The 23017-nt window shown below is 37.6% G+C and overlaps 1 protein-coding gene across 1 annotated transcript; it reads right to left on the bottom strand.

Annotated features, from left to right (window-relative positions):
- Nucleotides 1-1201: 1201 nt before the first annotated feature.
- On the bottom strand, nucleotides 1202-21749 carry LOC124257963 (NADP-dependent malic enzyme-like). The gene is made up of 13 exons (XM_046692037.1): nucleotides 21620-21749; nucleotides 18016-18160; nucleotides 15589-15872; nucleotides 13290-13365; nucleotides 12497-12658; nucleotides 11492-11595; nucleotides 10442-10551; nucleotides 9263-9360; nucleotides 8337-8450; nucleotides 7240-7351; nucleotides 5364-5506; nucleotides 4492-4662; nucleotides 1202-3783 (listed from the first exon to the last, which is right to left on the bottom strand). Exons 1-13 carry the CDS (start codon nucleotides 21676-21678, stop codon nucleotides 3544-3546), a joined length of 1818 nt encoding a protein of 605 aa, XP_046547993.1. The 5' UTR covers nucleotides 21679-21749; the 3' UTR covers nucleotides 1202-3543.
- Nucleotides 21750-23017: the final 1268 nt, after the last annotated feature.

Raw genomic sequence — 23017 nt, 5'->3', positions numbered from 1 at the left:
CACTAGGGTATGCTGTATCCACTGTTTCAGAAGTTTGTTTTCTATCAATGTGATGGCGATTTTCATGCAAAAGGAGTAAGCTTTGTTTAAAAATTTGTATTATTGTGGAACATTTTGCAGGATCATCGTTTTGCAGGCCATGTGGCAGAAGCAGATTTGCACCCCTCAAGCCACCTTAAAATCTGAAATCTGAAGTACACCTCAAGATCTGATGTGCACATATGATAATCAGAAGAATATCAGCTCCTGCTGTATATTCAAACATAGTTTAAGTAGATCAAGTAGATCAAGCAGCACATGGCAACAATGCAAAATGACAACAGTGTTAGAAAGAAGAGTTCATCATGTTTATAACATCCTGTAAAATAAACTATGGTGCCCCACCGCCCGTGTTAGAAAGAAAAATGCTTTCAATAATATGGTGCCTCTTCCCAACTTAAAAGTATCTAATACAATTTTGTTTCAAACATTAAGCAAACTAATATGTTTACTGTCAGATTGTGCTTTTTAAGTAAATGGCTACAAATAAAATACAAACATAATTTTAGTTTAAGCTCACCAAAACATTATAAAATAACATTTTGCTTACGAAATTGTATATAACTTGACATACATATGAGTTACAAGATAGATTAACTGATCAACTGAAATTTAGAACAATACTAATTCCATATCAATATTAGTATGTTCCTGTAAAGATGATTAAATAATATGATCAGACAAACAAATAATTAACATTAAATCAAACATTCTGTTGATAAAATGTGACATTTTGAAGCCATAATTCTAACATATTGATAAAGTTTTAAATGTTTGATTTTCACACAATTGATTCATAATTTAAATCATGGCACAGTAAATAACAATACAGTTTAACAATAATAAAACCACTAAAAGCACTGTGATGTATAGAATTAAACGTCTTGGAATTTAAATGAAACACCAATTTGATTGATTTCCATAACGTTTTTATGACAGATTCATAAACAAAATGTTCACAAAAAGGCCAGACCAATTTTACTTCTTGTTTTACGGATTTGCCAGTCCTATTTTTTCAAGAATAAGTAAAAGAATAAAAATTAATTTTACCCTCTCAAAATATAAAATTCTTATGTTTTCATTGGCCCAAAATGTAAACTTTTTTGATTGTTTTTTTGCCCCATACACACTTTATAAATTGTCAAAAATAAAATACTTTTAGTATTTAAAAGGAGTATTACTTTGGTGATTTTTATTTTTTATTTTTTTCCCTCCTGCCTTAAGGTTTTCTGAGGACAAAAATCTGTAAAACAAGTAATAAAATTGGTCTGGCCTAACAGAATGTTAAAGCTGCATGTCAGTTTGAGACCATTCACTGCAGTTATGTCATCTGGTTGTTCATGAACTTTCAATGTCATGTCCTAAAACAAACAATTAAAACACCGGAAGTATTTCATGTCTCCCTTAAAAGAGAAAACTTCACCAACTAAACGCTTGGTAACAACTATAAAGTCAAAACAAAATGAGATTTCAGATTTCTAAACAAAATAAGGTCAACAATAACAATTTTTACACAATAATCTCAAACACGATCAAATATATTTAGTCATCAGAACCTGTTCCAATGTTCATAAGGAACTTTAAGTTTTCAAATCAGGTTCTTGAAGAATATAACAGGAGCACTAACAGCACTGCTAACATAACAAACGGATACATGACAGAAGTAAAGTATTGTAACTTTGATATGGAGCTACAACAATACAGAATTAGCATTCCTTAACCAGGATACAGAGAAGTGTGTATCTGTTGGTGGGATTTTCTTAAGACAAGTAACTAATGCCCTCCCCAGGACGAACAATTCACCTTGAGCTCCAGAAAGACTGAAGGTTTAACATCACAACTGTCATACTGTTAAAGACAGGGCTTTACCCAGGATGTGTTGCTGATGGAAGAAACTTACAATCTGTGATGTTTTCAGATATGGGAATATTCTTAAATATGAGTATGATATTAATGTTTTCATGGCTTCTCACTTATATGACAGTAGGGCTGCAACGATTCGGTTCAATTCATCGAAAATGGAATCTGACACCTTAGTTTCGATTTTCGATAACCATTATCACTATTTCAATTCGACATTTGAATACCTATTTAAATTATTTCCACACAGCCAGAACGTAATTTTGACCCCAACTCGAGCAGTTTGGAGCACTGAAATAAGGTGAAACATGATTGGTTGATGCCGGGCTAATCATAAAATTACAATTGTCGTTAGTAGACATCGCCAATCGAATCGAGGTCTGGGTGAATCGTTGCAGCCCAATATGACAGTATATTTCATGAGTTTGAAAACATATTTTTCCAGGTAAAAGTCATAAACATTTGTCCACATTTTTAAGCTTTAAATTCTTTGAAAATCTCATGTTACAATGAATATTTACCACAAATCAGTTTAACCATCATGCTTGGTTTCATTGGACCTTATATATGTTCCCTGGAATTGTTTCAGTGGGTGGTATTTATTGAACTCATTCAATGACAGGATGAAATCAGTATCAGCATCAGTAGTGTCTCAGTAACCCTGGATAAAGCTCTGTTACAAACTATAATCCTATACACTGAATCTGAATACACACTTGATCCATGTGCACCTAAGACCAAACAACACCTCACATTTGAAAAAAAAGAATATAACTTTCAGATGAGAGAGATAGTATCTTCCTCGAATATTCCTCTCCTCTCAAAGACATTTTAATCTCACGTTCCTTTTTGAATGTTCTGATATGGCTGTTGCCCTGGTCATGGTCAGACAATGAAATGAATGAGTTTCATAGTATCCAATGTTAGTTTAATAATTGTCAAACATTTGCATTAAATTGTCAAACTATTGCAAAAACTGAGCCCATGAAAACTGAAAACATGAGTATAAAATAGTCAATGATGATGAACTGATATTGAAACTCAGAAAAAACTTTCCTCAAGGAGCTTCTTATGAAAAGGCTGTTCACACATTAATGGATAGCATTGCGAAACATCTTAATCGGATGTCCAATATAGTGGGACCTTGGGTAGATTTGATAGGAAATTGGAAATTTCACTCAAGACTATTCTCCCTAAACAGTAAGCAGACGCAGAAAATTTACACCATGTTTGGCCTAAATGTCATTAACTTAAAATTAACAGAATGATATGCAATCAATCATAACATATCAGGTGTTGCAAAAATATCAGAGTATACATATGAAAATGATATTTGATCAAAGTAAATGTATATTTGCTTGTGTGAACTCCTGAAACAGAAACAACCTCAAAATATTCTGATTCCTAAATCCTACATCCAAAGAAATATTCAACAAATGCTAGGACATTTCTTTGGCTGTATTTCTTAGTCTCTGGCAACAGTTTGAAAATAGCGACAGCTCTGCTTAGACCTACAAAAATATCGAATATACAAAACATATCTTTTCTACAAATACTCATATCTTCTTGAAACAGCTATTCCTACAAACTTCACCACACATCACCATCAGCCATGACCATTATCTTCTAATCACTGAGATACTCTCACTGCTGTGGCCAGTCCCAGGTCTCGGGTTCGAAGCTCTCGTAGTTAGTAACATAGATGTGGGATCTGATGAACTCCTCCTTGTCCTTGGGTTCTGGGTAGGTGGAGGCTAGACCATTGGCATACACATACTCCGCCAGATTGGTAGCCAGCTTGATGGACACCTCCCGGATGTTGCTCAAGGGAGGATACACACGGCCCACCTCAAGATCCTGGTCAGTTACGATCTTGGACAAGCTCTGAGGTAAGAAAGAGATTGTTGTTACCTGATGGTCAATGTAGTGACATTATCGAAAATAAACAACTCAAATGAAGAACACACGGTTCTTTCATATTATCACAGTTAATCTGTCTACACACAACAGAATAACCATGCCATGACAGACTTATTACAGTGATATGAAACATTGGGAAGTGGTTTAACTTCTTTTGATTAGTATATCAACAATTACTTCAAGGCTGATTGTTTGTTATTCTGTTAATCTTTTAAGTCAAGCTGTGTGGTTGAGCAAATGAAAGTAAATTTTAGAACATAGTAATTCTTTGGGTTTCATTGCCACTGGACAACTACCAAAGACCAACCTCATATAATATTACCTTCTCATAGCTCTGACTGATGTGTTAGTGACTTTAGTTTATATGCCGCACTCAGCAGTATTTCAGCTATATGGTGGCGGTGTGTAAATAATCGAGCTGGAACCAGACAATCCAGTGATCAACAGCATGAGCATTGATCTGTGCATTTGGGATAGGATGTCATGAGTTAACCAAGTAGAAAGCATAAACAGGAAACCAAGAAATGGGTGACAATAAGTTTGTTTGTTTGTTGATTAATGCCAGACTCAGCAATATTCAAGCTTGATGGGAGCAGACTGAAAATAATCAAGTCTGGACCAGACAATCCAGTGATTAATGGGCGACACTAAGTATACAGCTGGTCAACCTACCCGGGCAGCAGCCAGGAAGACAACCTCAGGGATGTGTCTGACACCACATGTGATGACTCCGAGAGCTACCCCTGGGAAGATGTAAGCGTTGTTACCCTGACCAGGGTACAGGGTTTTCCCTCCAATAGTACATGCTGGGAAAGGGCTGCCACTGGCAAACACACATCGACCCTGTAACCGATGAGAGAAAGGTGACAATGTGACAATGACATTAATCAAAAAATGCTCCAAGTGAAAAGGGTCAAGATCTGTTTTGTAATACAAATTATGAAGTAAAAATTGTGTGTGTGTGTGTGTGTGTGTGTGTGTGTGTGTGTGTGTGTGTGTGTGTGTGTGTGTGTGTGTGTGTGTGTGTGTGTGTGTGTTCTATTCAAATTAGTTTAACAATGAAAATAAGAAACACAGGACAATCTAAAATTTCTGTTTCCCAACTACTTTGGATTGACCAGTTGCATTTATTAATACCGTTAGCCATTAATATTTTCCTACCCTTTGATAACAGATAACAACAAAAAACTAGGTTAATCTGAATGAAAAGGTGAATTTCTTCTTAATCACAAACCACAAGTTTTCTAACTGTTGAGTCTGGACCAGTAAAAAACAGAGGTTAATCATTCAACTGATCAATCCAAGTAATTGAATGGTTGTAATAAACAACTGAATACTGGTAACCTTTTCGAAGAAAAACAAAGTCATTTTGGCTTCAGATTGAGCAACAAAATAAACATCCTGATGATTATATGGTGTATATGAAAAACAGATCAATCCGTGAAGCCATACAATTAATACTACTTTCAAGTTTCATTTATCCATAAATGTATATGATCAACCATTTTGGTATGTATTAGAGGCATTTAAAATAGAATGTTTACCTCAGTTAGGGTGTAGGCTTGTTCTGCTGTGCACTCAGCCATTGATGTTGGGTTACTGAGAGCAAAGATGATTGGCTTATCATTGATCTGGCCCATTGTCCTCAACACTTCCTCAGTGAAAGCTCCTGGGACGGCTGCAGCTCCTGAAGTGTAGAAGTTTTGCATGTACTCCAGTCTCTTGTATCTAGGTATTGATACATTTATTACTGGTGTAGCCTTTGAAATTCAGGAGAACTAAATAGCTCTTGACTGATAAACTGTGATCCATGTACAAAATTAATCAAATGAGTTGAATCTGGACAAGAAAATATGTGCGACATCATTCTTGTGCTTGCTCAGTATGATAACTAAGTATTGGAAGGGATCAATTATATGACACATTAGTCACATTAAACATAAGGCCAGATTCTTTTTGTTACAGATCTTTGGCCCAAAACTTAAGTGAGTGAGTGAGTGAGTGAGTTTAGTTTTACGCCGCACTCAGCAATATTCCAGCTATATGGCGGCGGTCTGTAAATAATCAAGTCTGGACCAGACAATCCAGTGATCAACAGCATGAGCATTGATCTGCGCAACTGGGAACCGATGACATGTGTCAACCAAGTCAGCGAGTCTGACCACCCGATCCTGTTAGTCGCCTTTTATGACAAGAATGGGTTGCTGAAGACCTATTCTACCCCGGATCTTCACTGGTCTCAAAATTTAAGTAGGGTAAACATATCAACATATACATTTCAATTTCAAATATTTTTGAATTTCTCAAAATGTTAATTTGGTATAAAAATGTGGTGGAGGGAGGAAAAGCTACCCCCAAGACCAAGCTGTTTTAGTTACCTCCTTCTGTAATTGAAAGGTATTTGTCATGATTCTATATTACTTGTTGCAAATATGCTTAAACAGATTTCACTGTAGCTATCAAATACTTTATTTCAGTTGATAGTGACATTGACAATAACAGTCTGAGATATTTTTCTACTGTTTTACTTTCTGGATGGCATAACACACCAGTTGTAACCCACTGCTTTCCATACTTTATACATTTCTTTTTCTTTATTTCAGCTTTTGGAGCCATATATCTTGTCTAAGATAAAGTATGGCTATTGACATCAAGATTTCCAACATCAGAGCCAGCTGAGGTGTACTTACAAAACAAAAAGACCTGTCAATTAGATTGCCAGATTTTAAGAGCAGCAATGGTGTACAAAAGTACAAGTGAAATCAAAAGAATAATGCAGTTCAGCATATGCATAGGTTTAGATTGATTTAAGCGCCCATGTACCCATGTAACTCATCTCTGGTTACCACAGCCTTTCATCCATTCATCATTTTAAAATCAGTTTTCCCATTGCTACTACAGACCATAAGGACAGCCATGGAACATCCTGTTAGAAAAAGAGTACTATAAGACCTTTTGGATTTACAGTGCTCTCTTTATCCCTGACTACCTACAGCATGTACAGGTGAGGTGAGGTGAAATTGGGTTTAACGTCGTGCTTGAGAATATTTCGCTCATATGACGGCATGCAGGTGTATGTGTATGTGCGGCTGCTTGTACTAGCCCAGACTTAAGCTGGTTTTATAGTGCTAGCTCACTGAGATACCATGCCGCAGTGAAGCATGAATACCCCACTCAGACACAGTATACTGACTCGAGCCGACCAGTCCTTGTTGTACCCATTAATGCCGAGCGCCAGGCAGGGACCAACAAGTACCATATTTTAACGTCTTTTGGTATGACGCGGTCGGGGATCGAACCCGCGACCTTCCGCTCTCGGGCGGACGCTCTAACCACTACACCACGGAGGCGGTCAGCATGTACAGGTGATACAATATTATCTCTGACTTTTATATTGCCCTTTTAGAATACAGTCATTACCTATCAATGCAGTTGGCTTAATTTCCTTCACTATTTCTTCTAGGGAAGTCATGGGTTTGACATCTTTGGCAAAGTCTTGTTTGTGTCCTGTTACACCACCTGAAGGACGGTTCTGTTTTCAAAACAAACACATGAAATGTTAAACAGTAATAATGGATAAAAGCAATTTCACAAAACAGCTAAATACATATGTATCATCCTTTAGTTTCAAAGTCATCAAGTATCAAACTTTATTTCATTTTGGAGTTTGGAAGAAATATCTATTGATTGTGTGTTTCCATATACTGTATATTACCGTCTATAAGCCGACCCCATAGATAAGCCAACCCCCAACACTTGACCCTTAAAATCAGTGTCAAAATGGTATGTTTCGTGCCTAAGCCGACCCCCCGCGATGGGGTCCTAATTGCGGCAAACACAGACCACAGACAACTGGCGGTTACCAATAATTTTAACTTTGGTCCACATTATTAAAAAAATTCACAATCATATTGCGTCTACTCCCGCATCGAAATACTGATGACTGCGCCAGAATTCATCCCGCTATATTATTGTGCATGTTTGAACTTGGTCGCTGGGAAACGTGTGCACAGCTGATTGTACGATAAATGTCATAATGAGTAATATGTAATAATATGTTGAAATAATGAAAATGTACAGGTTAATATGTATTTTATTCATCATTCACAACATAAACGCTGTAATTGTGGCAAACATCCTGGCAGATGTACCGGTAACCTGTAACATCGTCCTGGCAGGGCACTGGCGAGCTAAAATATATTTCTGTGAAATTGTATCTCACAGATAAGACGACCCCCTTCTACAGACATATTTTTTTGGTCCTCAAAATTCAGCTTATAGACGGTAATATACGGTACTGATAGAGTCTGGTCCATACAATCCAGCGACTCCACCCCTCTAGCCAGGTGAGGGGCTAGAGGTACTAATTAATGGCTTGTAACAACAGGGGGCTAGGGAAATGATGCCGATCCAGCCGATATAGATCTTGTGATTTATTACAACAAGAGTAAAATGTTGCAGAATAAAATGCTTCAGTGTATGCTTACACATATGTACAAAGTGTTGCGTACACTTACATTGACAATAAGTCCCCTTGAGTCCACCATGTATATCCTGCTGAGTGCCTGTTCCCTTGTGGCACCTTCCTCCTCCATGGCAAGAGCAAGCAGGTAGGCAATGCCAATAGAAGCCTGTAATATCACCATACACTGTGTCCTCAATGTGTTAACACACATCAGTGTTCGACATTCACTATGAAAGTCACGTCAATGTTAAAAGTTAAATGGTTCTGGGGTTCCTATATTTAATTACTATAAGACATCAACTACACCAGAGCTCTCTTTAGTGAGTGAGTGAGTGAGTTTGGTTTTACGCCGCTTTTAGCAATATTCCAGCAGTATCACGGCAGGGGACACCAGAAATGGGCTTAACACATTGCACCCATGTGGGGAATCGAACCCGGGTCTTTGGCGTGACGAGCGAACGCCTTAACCACTAGGCTACCACACCGCCCCTAGAGCTCTCTTTAAGCACTGCACATTGTTTAAAATTATGGCCACAAAATGCATCTTTCTCAAAGTTTCTCAAAGTGTTTAGGTCTCTCTCATTTATTGCAAGCAATCATGGACCCGCCATGAGTGAGTAAGCATTTGGTAAAGCTGCACTCAGCAATATTCCAGCTATTATGAGCTATATGTCGGCGGTCTGTAAATAATCAAGTCTGGACCAGACAATCCAGTGATCAACATCATGAGCATCGATCAACACAATTGGGATATGATGACATGTGTCAACTAAGTCAGCGAGTCTGACCACCCAATCTCGTTAGTCGCCTCTTACGACAAACATGGGTTGCTGAAGACAGATCCCAACTTGGACCTTCAAGGGGGTGGATTTAAATGAACAGCAAATCTTAGTACAACCAAGGTCAAGCAACTCTGTAACCTAATAACAGCAGATTTAACCAATGGCTCCCAGCAGTGAACAAGGAAGGTTTGCTTACCTCTCCAGCACCCTGGAACAGGAAGGTGTTGTCTATGAGTTTCTTCCCAGTGATACGTAGAGATGCAAACACTCCTGCCGCAGCCACAGATGCAGTTCCTGTCACAAACACCATGTTGAATTCTCGCCTTAAATTTGCAGCAATATTTTGTTAATAAACAAATGACATTGATCTGATATCAACTGTAATATATCTGCTGAAACTGACCCTATAAAAAGTATTATAATTTATGAACAGTGTTGGTAAAATGTCATGGCTTTCTTGTTTCGCTTAGTTGTAGGACAGAGTCGACTTTAAATACTTTTGTCATATGTCATCTTTTGTTGTTGGCGCGCACGCACGCACGCACGCACGCACACACAGCCATCATGGTTATATATTCTGGGCACAAACTCATAGGGCTGCGCAATATAACCGGTTTACCGGTATTTACCGTTTCAGACATAAAAACGATACGCATTGCGATACGCTGATCGAAAACCGGTATTTTGACTCGAATTCGGAAAACTTCGTAACACTCTGAAATCTTCGGATATTTCCTTGTTTCATTTGTGCCAAATACTATTTACATTTTTATTTTGTCATGATTAAAAGATTTTATTAAAGCTTAATCAAGCATAGTGATTTTGTTGTGTTCATGCTTTAAAAATCAAGCATTAACTCGATTATAAGTAGTTTTTTTGTTTAAAAATACTTCTTGCAATATATTGCAATACATATCGCAATATATGCTTTCGCATCGCAATATATCGCAATATGAAAATTCTCTGCAATACCCACCCCTACAAACTCACACTGATGCCGGTGAGTGAGTGAGTGAGTGAGTATGGTTTAACGCCACTTTTAGCAATATTCCAGCAATATCACGGCAGGGACATTGAGGCTGGAAACATGTCAACATGTTCTGAAACAGTCCTTCAGAATGTGTTATCTATGCACTGTAATGCGGGAAGGAATCCCTAAATGATGCAGGTCTTAAATAGCTTACTGTTCAGTGAAACCAATAACCATTGGTGAACTAGCAGATCCCGCTACAGCCAAGGGAGATAAATTGCCATGACGTTGACAGCTTGGCCCGGCCATGCCACCCAAGTGAGCAATACAGCAATTATTCAACTGTGACTCACTTGAAGCTTGTAACTATGTTATTATCAAGTATATACTACAAACAGTTCTCACCTTGAATGTCGTCATTGAACATGCAGTATTTGTGTCGGTACTTCTCAAGGAAGCGGAATGCATTCTGATTGGCAAAATCCTCAAACTGGATCAGCACGTTCTGCCCATACCTATAAAAAAGAGATTTTCATGTGACATATTAACATGAAATCATCACATCAAAGTTCTTTGTTTCACCACGGTTCCATTCCACGAAACATCACAGTGCTACATCCTTGGTAATCCCATGTGATTGAATGGGACTAAACACCTTAGTGCTAAGATCGTGGAACAAAACCCTGGCCTCATCAGTTTCTATTTGAATGATCTAGCGTACAAGTAGGCTTAAAAAAAATTACTCCATAACACAAAATTAGACATCTCATCTCATAGTTTCTCAGCCATCCAGGGCTCCAGATAATTTTTCATGATCAGAAGTACGTACTCCTTATTTATTCAATATAGGAGTACTGGAAAACCTTAAGAGTACTGAATGGAAATTAATGGCGTATCAGTAATCTTGTGTTTCGTTTCATATATGCATCACAACATTGCTACTCTTGTGTAAACAGGTCAATAAACAATATAACAAGACTTTTTCAGATAAATACGTCCGTAAATGATTCTAAGACCGTACACCATTGCTGAGGTGCGTATCTGCTACGCTTTCTAAACTATTTCCTACCGTATCTTGCATATTTTTTATCCGTACATACGCCGATACGACCCTTATCTGGAGCCCTTGCCATCTCTCACCATAAAGGCACAAATTTAAGCTTACGATATACAAATTAGACAAGGTTTTCTTTTCCTTAATAAACGCTTAGACATACTGAACAAAGGCTTAACTTTCCCACTACAAGACAAAAATACAAACTCATTGAAACTAATGGCTCCAATTAAAAACCAAACAAGATATGAGATGAACTTCATGATTCAGGCATAACATTCTTAAAGAAATGCAATTTGAGGTTAAGAAAGGATGTCTTTTAAAGTCGAAAGTAATAGGTAGAACCTGATAATTTTGGAGGTAACAGAACGACCTCATTTCTTGCAGAATAATCTACCTACCTCCGTGTGGCAGCCTGCATGAACTCATCTATAAATTCATCATATACTTCTCCAGTCACTCGCTTCTGGTTAAGACCGATGTACAGGGGATCATTATGGTATCTCTGCAATGGACATAGACAGAGTGCAGGGTGTAGACAATGTAACCAGGGAGAGCATGAGACAAACTTACACGAATCACATTCAAATCAAATTTTTCACTCTGACAAATAAGGTAACATCATTCCTCAGGGCAGGGGTGGAAATGACCCACTGCCCGACGCCCGAGTCCAGTGGTTTTGTTTTTGTATATCCTACTGTACTGGTGTCCAGTTGACTTTCCAATATTAATTATGTTGTTTATTTTAAAAAAATCAACAAGAAAACGGCTGGTATAGTGGAAAAATGATCAGGGCAAGTGATTTTACATGTGCCACTGTACCGGAGTACACTAGCAATTTTAGAGTTATTTCCACCCCTGCAGGGTCTGCATGAAGACCTGACAAACCCTTCAACTGCACCTAGTTAGCAGGCTGCAATGTAACAGAGAGACTGTTTAAAGCAGCAATAAGCTAAATTCACTCTCAGACTAATATTTTGTTTGTTTGTTGTTTAACGATGCCCTCGGCAATATTATAGCTATATGATGGCGGTCCATAAATAATCGAGTATGAATCAGACAATCCAGTGATCAACATCATGAGCATCGATCTACGCAACTGGGATATGATGACATGTCAAGTTAGTGAGTCTGACTGCCCGATCCTTATGTCAAAGAAAACGACTTCATCAGAGGTGACTTGTATACAGACATGATAAAAAGGTAAAAGGGATTTAATGCATTTTTTGACATTACTGCATTGTGAAACCAGGTCAGTCAAGAAAATCAGAACTTAAAAGAAATCCCAATTTGAACCAAATTAAACTTTCCCATATTCCCTGACAAGGGTAACCAGTTTGAAATCCTACATAAATCACTGGTTGTCCATGGTCCTGTATATTCTGATTCGTTTCTCTTTCACTCACCTCATTATTTGTGCCTACATCAAGTGTGATGGGTAGACACTGATCTGGAGGGATTCCGCCAAGGGCTGTGTAAAGTGACAGTTTACCCACAGGGATACCCATTCCACAAGCACCAAGATCACCCAGACCCAAGATACGCTGGCCATCAGTAACAACAATAGCCTGAAATACAGGAATTTGTTATGTCACATAACGTTGTTCTTGCTTCTGATCACCAACTGACCTAAAATACAACAACAGGTAGACTTTAAACAGTTTCATTTTATGCATGCATGCTCAATATGGTTTCACACCATGTGCTATTTCTAATGCCACAGTTGTACTTTTTCATGTAACCAATCATAACTAGCCATGTTTCTCATAATTCTGTCAATCAGGAAAGACTGCAAGGTGTCAAGGACTTGGAAGGGCACTTAAAATTAAATGTAACTGTAGTGGTTAAGAAATGAAAATGAAAAAATAATCTACTTCCAGTGTATTTTGTTAGAAACAAGAACTTTGGTCATTTGCAATCTGAAAATGTTCTCACAGTTCTAATAAAGATTGACATTGAAAGGAAATGAAGCATGCACTGACACTTGACAACAAATTTCAAGATAAACCAAAAGATAAAAACACGCTTTGAACAAATTGACGGTTAAATGCTAGAAGCTGCAGGTGGCTTGAGAATCACCTGTGTCTTCTAGACATTATTCAATAAATGAGCCAGGTGTGCTAAAAGAGTAATTTTCGTGTATGAGCAAAGCATCTCTGAAGAACATAAGTGTAGTTTGTGTAACAAATCATCACTCACCTTAATGTCTCTCTCTGGCCAGTTGCAAATCATTTCATACAGATGACCCTTGTCATTGATGGAAAGAAACAAGCCCCTGAAAAGTGTGGAAATCTAATTTGAATGTAATACAAACATTTCAGTCATTAAGAAGGGTTATTTTCCTAACATCTTTCCTAAAACGAGAAATCAAGCAAAAGGATACATTCATGAATACAGAAAAGAAGTTTTCCTGAAGTTTCACATGAAATCTACTATACATATTCCCAGTGGGGATTCCTTCAGAGAAAAGCTTTTTGTATATTATGGTGCCAATATCATCAAGTGATTGGAATTCCAGGGCATCATTCCTCAAGACGTTGGCTGAAGATGGACGTTTCTGTTGACAGGGAGAATGTAGCAGGATGTAAATATTGTGTATTTTAAACTTAAGCATATAATTTAGTTAAGAATTATAACAACCTTTTAAAGTAACACAAGCACTCTACTAAAAGAGTGTAACTAGGGTTACACTCGACTTCCAAGATACCAGCAAAGGATACTTGCTTCCTTGAGATGTGGCTCTCTAAAACAGGCCGATACTGCTCCCCTCCTATTCCCGTTACACAACGCTGCTGCAAACACTGTACATACCAAGTTGAAGACGAATTACACTTCCTTTTACACTGTCCCTTTTATAATGATATCCATACTTTTTATTCTAAGAATATATTTTATAATACTCCTGTAGATATTACCATTTTAAATAACCATTGTAATTTACCACTTTTAGGAAGCATGTGCTTCAAAATGTTTATGCGTCGGATGTTACTTTATGTATAATTTAACAATAAACTTAATATTTTATCTTTGATTGTGTATTTCATCATTTAAATTCCTTATATTTTTATATTGTGCCTTAATATATTGCTTATAATAATATGTAACATTTTATCTCTTTTTAGTGCACTAATTTTGTAAATATAGTCTCTCATAATCCTTTTGGGTGGCATTTGTACTTTTACCTTTTTAATATTCAAAATGCTGTATTTTAACTCTTGCTGTACAAATGGTGAGACTTTAATAAACTATATTGTATTGTATTGTATTGTATTGTATTGTACTAATACCTAGGTCAAGTAGTTATGTAAGTTAGCATGGGTTTCTATTTTTCTTCAGGCTCCTGGTCCAGCCACAGCTTGGCCAGTGATTGGATTTCTATTGCTTCAAGAGCATGTGACCAGATCTGGAGTTTTATGTATTCCAGCATTTCTCTTTTCTGCTCACTGCTGCAATTTCAACTCAGAGTGATTTATCTATCACAGCAGTGATTGGGTTTTTATCTATCACAGCACTGCACTTATTAGCCCACTTAGGGCAGTAAGAATTACACATTATATGACTGTCTTGTTGTACCCATTTGTATTTATATGACACTCTTTATCATAAGGAGGTTAGGATATGGTGTTTTACTCTAGTTAGTTTATCAAATTAATCATACATCTGTAACATATTACATGTTGTATGATGTGTTGCTATGTTCATTATGTGTATTTTATGTTACATATTGCATTTTCATCTGTATGACTGTAATTTGTAACATACGTTCATATATATACTTAAGTATTCCTTGTGGTGTACGGAAAAAGTTAAATGAATTTATATGTTTACTTACAGCTACTTGTTGCTGTACACTAGTAATGTGAGCCTTCACAAGGATTTCTCATTACCAAGTCTCGACATGATACTGCTGTTGCATATATTGCTCTTGGTGTCAATGTACTCTGACAGTTTCAGTCCTCACACAATAACGTTTGGGTAAGACGTCTGCCCGTACCCCCACCCCTAAATTTTAACGATTAGTAAAAATTTCTTTGAGTGACATTTTCATCCTTATAAGATGAGGAATAAAACTTCAGGTGATACGATTTGACTAGAGAGACAGACAGACAGACGTGGAAGTCTTTCCAAGTTGTCTTGGCCAGACTTGGTTGTTTCCAGGTCGCTGACAAATAGCTGTAATATTGCAATCTGCATCATTGAGTGAGTTTAGTTTTACGCTGCACTCAGCAATATTCCAGCTATATGGCAGCAGTCTGAAATATTTGACTCTGGACCAGACAATCCAGTGATCAACAGCATGGGCATTGATCTACGCAATTGGGATACGATGACATGTGTCAACCAAGTCAGCGAGCTTGATCACTCGATTCAGTTAGTCGCCTCTTATGACAAGCATGGGTTACTGAAGATCAATTCCAACCTACATCTTCACGGGTTATGCATCTTTAATCAACAAACAACAAATACCATATGAAGTCCCACCAGCCCAAAACTTTACCTAGGTCTCCGAAACACGACACCATACTCCTGACAAGCCTGACCAACAATAGGAGTGTACACGATGGGCATCATCTCTTCTGTATGTTCTGTCAACACACGATAGAACAGACGCTCATTACGATCCTGGAGTGCCGTCAGGTACACATAACGGTCAAGATCATTTGCACGTTTGTAGAAGTTTGTCATGACCCTGACAACTTGTTCGTCCTGGCTTCTGACTGCCGGCGGAATAAGTCCATGGATTCCCATCAGCTGGCGTTCCTTCAGAGAAAAGGCTGTGCCCTAAAAAACAAAATCTGCATGGTTAAAACATGTGTGTTTACCCAGAAGTTGATGCTGAAATCAGGAATCTTAATGGGACCATCACCACTTTTGTATCAGTTCTTTTTCAAATAGCATTCTTTGAAACTTGGTTCTAAACATGAAACAAGCATTCAATTAATGGATCCATGATTTTGTCAGCATTTGTGTGGAAATATAAATGACAAATGCAGAATATACAGAATTCATAAGATCAGCAAATAAAGAAGCCAGTGAATCCACAACATACACACTTGTCAGCATGCAGCAAGGTTTGAACCAGTACTTTTCTATGTGTTTTGTTTAAAACCTCACTCAACATTACCTGCCTGTATGAAAGTAGTGGATGACATCATGAGAATCAATCCACATAATTGGGATACACTGAAAAGCCTCAACAAGCCTGACGAACCGATCTCATCACTTGTCTCTTACAACAAGTTTCGGTTGCTAAAGACCACTAATAACCTAATGCTTTAAGCATCCTACAGTCCCATCATTGAACAATGAATGAATGAGCATGGGTTTACGCCGCCTAACAATATCATGGCGGGTGACACCGGAAATGGGCATCAAGCATTGTTCCAATGTAGGGAATTGAACCTGGGTCTTCTTCATGACAAACATACACTTTGACCATTAGCCTCCCCCACTGCCCCAGTGCTTCAGCCAGAATTTTTTTGAATTGCCAATTGGCACCTTAACTACTAAAATGTGTGCCACTGCAGTTGAGACTTTTGCCAGTCATGGTGATCATGGTATAGGAGACCTGTGGATTATATTAAATGTTGCGCCAATGGGCGCTCTAGCATTGAAAAAAAAAGTGCCATTACATATTTTTCAGTGTGAATGGCGCAATGGTGCTTGCCTGGCTGAAGAACTGCTGCCCCATGTCATGGAATAAAATGGCCCTGACAATTATTGAACAGTATTATATTATTATAGGATATTTATATGGCACACATATCCATGGAACTAAAGTACTGTCGGAAATAGAAAAAAACTCTTTTTAGGCTGTTACTCTGTATCCCTAAAATTTAGACAATTGCAAATAGCATATGTCGAAATAACCCACTTCGGCCTAACTGGGCGTTCAGTGGGATGAATAATATGATATCCAGAAAAGCATGTTTACTCGTAAAATCGGGCAAAACTTAGAAAAAATATGAATAGCTGCTGAAAACAATAGATCAGACTACAGATGGCAATTAGGTCGCTCAGCCAGGTATGATGACGGACCGTCGACTCACCTGGCATGAAATGCACATGTTGCCTACAGGCACAAGGGGTCATCTCAAAGATATTTTGTGCTTTTTCATGTGTGTTGACTATGTCTCATCTATTGATTAACATCTTACGTGTCTTTCTTTCATATAGTTTCATATAGTTTATGTTGAGATATGTAAAAGAGTATGATACCCAAAAACCATAGAAACGCATCGTAGAATATAGATGGCATGACCACCCGAAGATCGACAGGACTGGATATTATTTGTAAATTGTTATGACGTGCCGTGTACCTCCCCGGTATAATTGCCCTAAAGGATTATCTTATCTTAGCTGATATCTCTATCCCCAAGCCCGACCCCAGGTTTTGCTTTTGAGATGGCCCCTCCTATCTGGTTCTTTTTATAGTGACAGTGAGACTGCATGGTAGCTACATCCTTAATAGTTTGAGCATAAAAGTTATTATTTTTTACGCCAGCTATCGTTTATAATGAATCTACGTCTAATTTCAAATTGGGCATTTAAAAAGTGTCCTTTGTAATACAATATCGTCGCACACTAATTTGCATAAAGCCATGGTCTGTTCCCAAAAAGTCTTTTTGGACTTAGAAAAAAACTGCATTGCTCATTTCTGCACTAATTTCCCCTCAGTAAAGTCCTTTTTCTCTGTTTCCTATCTCTCTACCACCGAGACTGTAGTTAGGCCGAACTTAGTTTAACAGATATTTCACACTTTCACATATCAACAACATAAATTGTAGAGATAAATGAGAAAATACAGTTTTTTTCTATTTCCGACAGTACTATAGTACATGCTCAAGGTGCTGTGTTTTCCCTCGATCATTGGATGTCAATCTCAACAGCACTACAGCTCATATACTTGAAAATGTCTCCATACCTTGTTCAGTTTGGGGTTCCTAAGAATGTCCATCCCTCGGACCCTGGAGTGATTGATTAGGTACTTTGCTGGCCTTGTCGACACATGTGGTTTGTTTGCCTTCCTTTCCGTGCTTGTGTGTAAGCTTGAACTCGCTGGGATACATCTAAAACAAAACAAAAAATAACTCAGACCACACTAAATTATTTACCTGTCATACAGAACCCAGGGACATAAAGTTTGCTAAAAATGTTATTAAACTGACACGGCTGAAATTAAAGCCTTTAAAGTTTAATTCCAATACTGAGTTTTTCAAATCAAATCAATCCAACAACCTTCATATATTGCAAGGCGAATAATAAAACTTATTGTATCATTATGTTTTGACAAAGATAAATAGAACATTATTGTGTCATGTGTCATTAAGTATATTTGTGGGTTATCATCTTTGAGTAACTCTGCCAAGGTCATCATTGATATAGAATCTCCTATCCCCAATAGAGAACGTAATATCAGTGGCATGTAGTTCTTATGAGAATCAGGGGTTTACTCAACTGCTGCTCTTTTGGCCTTGGGCCAGAAGAATGTCAAGGGGGCCTGCTTTTGTTAGAGGTCAGCTGGCAGGTGAGCTTGATGGCTTATACTGACACCATTCATGTTGCACTATACAGAGGTTTGGGGCCTTGCATGGAGGAATGTGGAATCTTTTGCTGTTGACATTTTATGATGCCTTACAGGTATATCGACAAAAACTTGTGTCACCAGAGCTAATTGGTTTGTTGTGACAAGTCAGGAAAATAAACAAGAGTCTGTGATCTTTACAAAATTGACAAACTTGACTCTTGAGGAACGTGCAGTGATCAAATATTTGTTTGAGTGGCATTCTAGAAGTTGGTGGTATAGAGATGAGAAATAGGGACAAAATTTTATGCATAATCAACTTCTATATTTTCACAATAGCGATGTTTCGGTATTGCTTCTTACGTAATGTCAAGCATATGCTTGAAAATGGTATACATGGTATAAGAAGACATACCATAAGGTCACTATTGTGAAAATAAAGAGGTTGATTATCCATAAAGGTAGTCACCTTAGTGATCAAGTACTTGCAGAAAAGCGTTTAACTGTAATAACACCAAAACCTGAAGATAACTGTGCAAAAGGACTGTCACAATTCATGAATTGAATCTTACATGAATTGAATTTTGAAATCAAATATTTAATGAAATGAGTGTTTTTCATTGACTTTGGGTTTTGAACTCAAGATATGAGAATCAAATATTCGGGCTAGATTTCTCACGGACGGTCTAGAATGTTTTAGAGAAATTGGTGTGTTTTACTCTGGTAACATTTTCAAGGTTGGGTTTTTGACTTATTTCATACACTGGCAATAAGGAATATATCCAAGCCAGACAGGACAGACCCAAGACTATTATACATTTTATTTGACACTCATATATAGTTATTGTCGTGATAAATTAACACTGTCAACATGGTCAAAACATCTCAAATATATATTTTGTTCCCATTTCCCTGGATATATTGAATAATACGTCAGCTGACAACTTGTTATCATATTTGTTACCCAATATGGTTTAAACAGTATTTATTCAAAATAGAGACAATACACTAGAAAGACAATACAGAGCTGAACAAAAAGGATTTGGCAAACACGCCGAACAAGACCTATATTACTGCCTCTCCCATTACACCCAATATGTGTCAGCAGTGTTGCAGGAGAGCCTTCAAGATGACCTCCCTGGAAGGGATGGCCCGTCAGCAACAAAAGAAATTATCCAGAGAATCAATGTTATTTGCTGAATGACACCAGCACAAAAATCAGTGTCATCATTATTGCCCACAAGTATGGCTTTGAACCTCCTTCAGCCTGTTCAACGCCCACATATTCCCCTGATCTGGTTCCTGACAACTTTATTGTATTCCAAAACACGAAGGCAAATGTAGTTGCTGACACTTTCGACTGGGAAAACAATCCCTTTTGCATAATTGGCAACAGTGTACCAAAGTGGTTGAAAAATACATCATTTAGGCCTTATATAAAAAAAATGCCATTCCGATTATTGTAACCCTCTGTGTCCAATGCTAAAGGAGCATCTCATTTGCTCTTTTATCAACTGCGGTGAAACTTGTATTACCACACTTTTGTCTGTGTCCATGTGAATTTTGCTAGCACCATGCATCGTTGTGGGTAATTCAGTTAAGAGGTGAGTATTTAGAAATGTTATATGTACAAAACAAATTGCGAAATCATAAAATACAAATTTGAAATTATAAAATAATGTTTTTCATCAAGTTAAACATATTGTTCTGTCAATTGAGAATTTAAAACACAATACAAATAAAACATTCACCTCTCTCTTAATTATGTCAATATTTTTCTTAAAAATGCTTTTCATTTTCCAGAAGATACAGTACATGTCTGAAAATGATATGTCACATGATATAAGGGTGAGGCAGAGCACAGCATTAAAATGATTAAGTTTTATAATGTTTTTTGCCTTATTGGGATTATAATATAATTCTGAATTGTTATTTTTTTTTTATGAACTACAAACCTACTTCTAAAACTGGTGTAACTGGAACCATAACATTCTTTCTGTGTGGCCTTAATGACTCTGGGTTTTAATCTTTCTTTGTGAAGCTCAGATAATGTAATTCATCCTGGAGTGTGGTGTGCCAAATTCTGTATATTTTGGAGGGTTAGTTATAACTGGAGATAAACATACTGGGTTTATTACAACATGGACCATAATAAATGTAACGTTTGAGATGCTAAATTGATGGGCATCTCCTAAATTAATTCTGTCATTGACTCATAATGGCTGCACAGGTTGGGAACCCAATCAATAATTTGAAACATTAGATCTATCTTCCTTGTTGCATTTCTCAGTTTTCAAATCATAAACAAATTTGAATAGGTCCTGGACCACACTGCCTGCTATCAAACAAATGAATATCACAGGTCCCTTTAAAGCAGGACAATGTCTACACCAGATCATTTAGGGTGGGTCCAGTATTTGATAACTGTAACTTCCCTGCTTCAGGGCATCCCTGGCCAGCAGGTTGGAGCTGATTGTGACCCTAACACCATTCACCAATTTTCAGTGACTCTCAGTAAAGGCAGGTTATAAACGATTTTAACCTTTCACATTTTAACATCTAGTGAAAGAATTTTTTGTTTGGTCTCAGCTTAGCACTGTCCTACTTTTCCGCCAATCACTGGCATGGGTGAAACCACACCCCCATCTGAAGGGGATTACCTAGGTCAGAGCTACTATAAATATATCGTACTATAATCCCAAAATTGAGGAACCTCTAGATCTATACCCCATTTATGAGGCAAGGCAACTCTCACAAGATCTTTGCAAGATATATACGATCAATATTAATATCATAAATAAATAATGTGGTTCAAATCGATACTGTAATTAACAATGCATGCAATAATTCAGTCAAAGCAAGAAATCTTAAAAGCCATGCAAAAGGTACTATCACAGATCAGCTGAGAAAATGACATTGAGAGGATAATGGGGTCAATCGTGTCAAGGCGAGACAGTAACGTCCTTTCTAAACACGCACATAATATCATGGAATATCAACTTACTTTTGAACCACTGATGGTGCCACCTTTTTGGCAACTCGAAGCGAAAGATTCACAGCCATTTTCAGTAGATTAATTAGCCAAATATCGGCGTTACCGGCGAAATGTACTGCTGCTATGGTGTCAGCGCCATCTACCGACAGCAAGTGCTCGAAGGGCAGGTAACTTAGGGAAGCGTATTTACCCGTAAAATCAAAAAAAAAAAAAGAAAGAGAAAAGATTTTCAATATTGATATATGCAAAATACAATTTACGAGTTTGTTTCGGTTAGTTAATGGTAAATGCAAAACTAAGAAACAGACAGATGGAATAAGTTGAATAAGATTGCCAACATAATGAAAATAGAAAACCTCACATTCACTGAACGTGAAACTTTCGGTCAACACCCTTAACTATCGCCCTACTTCTAGACATCAGTGAATACAGAGATATAGAGTTGCTGTTGACTTGCTCTCGTTAACAGATAATGCGACACCAAATCTGAAGTTCAAGACCGGGTACGAAATGTGAACCAATGTCACTGGGTGTCACAAGGCAAATATAAAATGTGGGTTAAAACGAGCAGCGGGTACAACGAGGTCGGAACACCTGAATAAAGCACAAATGGTAATTTCGATACGGTTTTGTACTCGTGTCGTTTGAATGGCGTTATGCATTCGCCAATGTAACACAATATGAGTGGGTGTGAAAGTTTGACTGCGGAAAATTGAATAAAAGCTTCAGTGTGGTAAGGGACCGTTCGTAATTTATGGCTAGGGGGTGGGGTTGTGTCGGGGTGGGGTGGTGATATGATAATTGGGGGCATTTTGTTCTGGGGAGGTGGGGGCATCAATTTCTATTGTATTAAAAGATTATGCTAAACGTGTGTGTGTGTGTGTGTGAAGTTTTGTCATTGTGTCATTGACACATGCTTTGTACATAACATTTAGGGGGTACATTCACATAGTACATGCTTCTCCATAAAAATCATCATGAAAGCCATAAATTATGAACGGTCCCTAACATCAATACGGTTCTCATGATATATTGTTTAACTGCCGTTATGCATTTGTCATTGGAATGGAAAAGTAACCCTCGATGAAAATATGCATGGCATCTCTGACATCATTACACCGACGCATTCTCCTAAATCTTCTCCAAAATGTCTCAACTTAATTTTCTGATTAATTCCCGCATGCCTGCCACATATTGTAACGTCTTTTGGTATGCATGCAATCGTGGGTTGAACCATCGACGTTCGTGTCTCACGGCATAATCTGTCCTCCATAGCACGCAGGCAGTGAAAATGTCTTCAAATAGGATCAGTAGACATAAAATAATATTCAACAAACGTCCAGCTAAGCCAGAGTCTGTCACACTGTCCCTGAACCACGTTATTTTCCCTACAGCCTAGCCCTCTCC

This window comes from Haliotis rubra, unplaced genomic scaffold (assembly GCF_003918875.1).
Source record: "Haliotis rubra isolate DU_JTF1 unplaced genomic scaffold, ASM391887v1 Scf68, whole genome shotgun sequence".
Taxonomy (NCBI): Eukaryota; Metazoa; Mollusca; class Gastropoda; order Lepetellida; family Haliotidae; genus Haliotis; species Haliotis rubra.
This window is presented reverse-complemented; position numbering and strand designations above follow the sequence as displayed.

Excerpts from the sequence above, each read along its gene's own strand:
- LOC124257963 (XM_046692037.1), bottom strand. The coding sequence starts at position 21,678 with ATGGCTGTGAATCTTTCGCTTCGAGTTGCCAAAAAGGTGGCACCATCA. Across the intron at positions 15,873-18,015 it reads GGAACCCCAAACTGAACAAG|GGCACAGCCTTTTCTCTGAA; the intron begins GTATGGAGACAT and ends TTTGTTTTTTAG. Across the intron at positions 11,596-12,496 it reads ATGTAGGCACAAATAATGAG|AGATACCATAATGATCCCCT; the intron begins GTGAGTGAAAGA and ends TGTCCATTGCAG.